Raw genomic sequence first — 635 nt, 5'->3', positions numbered from 1 at the left:
GAACTGCCCCTACCAGTGCCATGGCTGGGGAGGAGATGGAGGGAGGCTTCAGGTAGGCAAATGTGCCAGTGCTGACAAAGAGGGAGACCACAGCCAGGTGAGGGAGGCAGGGGGAAAAGGCTTTGTGCCATCCTTGCTCAGAGGGGATCCTCAGCACAGCCCTGAAGATCTGCACGTAGGAGAACACAATGAACATGAAGCAACCAAATGCAAAACAGGCACTAGCAGCTATCAGCCAAAGTTCCCTGAGGTAGGATAGCAGGAAAGCTTGAGGATCTGGGCACTTCACAGAAGAAGTGGTGCAGGGCATTGCCCTGACACAGGGGCAGTGAGAAGGTGTTGGCTGTGTGCAGCAGGGCAGTGAGAAAGCCACTGGCCCAGGCAGCTGCTGCCATGTGGGCACAAGCTCTGCTGCCCAGGAGGGTCCCATAGTGCAGGGGTTTGCAGATGGCAACGTAGCTGTCATAGGACATGATGGTGAGAAGGGAAACCTCTGCTCCAAGGAAGCCAAATACAAAGAAGACCTGTGCAACACATCCCATGTAGGAGATGTCCCTGGTGTTCCACAGGGAATTGGCCACGGCTTTGGGGACAGTGTGGAGATGCAGCCCAGGTCGAGCAGGGAGCGGCTGAGC

At 56.4% G+C, this 635-nt stretch overlaps 1 protein-coding gene across 1 annotated transcript in view; it reads right to left on the bottom strand.

Moving 5' to 3' along the window:
• Positions 1-7: 7 nt before the first annotated feature.
• LOC103798325 (olfactory receptor 14J1-like) overlaps positions 8-635 on the bottom strand; it is a gene marked incomplete at its 3' end in the record, with an annotated part of 809 nt that continues 181 nt past the window's right edge. Inside the window, 4 exon segments of the mRNA XM_009070578.1 lie at positions 8-258; positions 261-278; positions 281-598; positions 601-635. The exon segment at positions 601-635 is cut by the window's right edge and continues 19 nt beyond it. Coding sequence (XP_009068826.1) covers positions 8-258; positions 261-278; positions 281-598; positions 601-635 — 622 coding nt within the window.

Source organism: Acanthisitta chloris, unplaced genomic scaffold, assembly GCF_000695815.1.
Source record: "Acanthisitta chloris isolate BGI_N310 unplaced genomic scaffold, ASM69581v1 scaffold18192, whole genome shotgun sequence".
In the NCBI taxonomy this organism is placed as follows: domain Eukaryota; kingdom Metazoa; phylum Chordata; class Aves; order Passeriformes; family Acanthisittidae; genus Acanthisitta; species Acanthisitta chloris.
The sequence above is the reverse complement of the archived record's forward strand: the minus strand, read 5'-3'. Positions and strand labels throughout refer to the sequence as shown.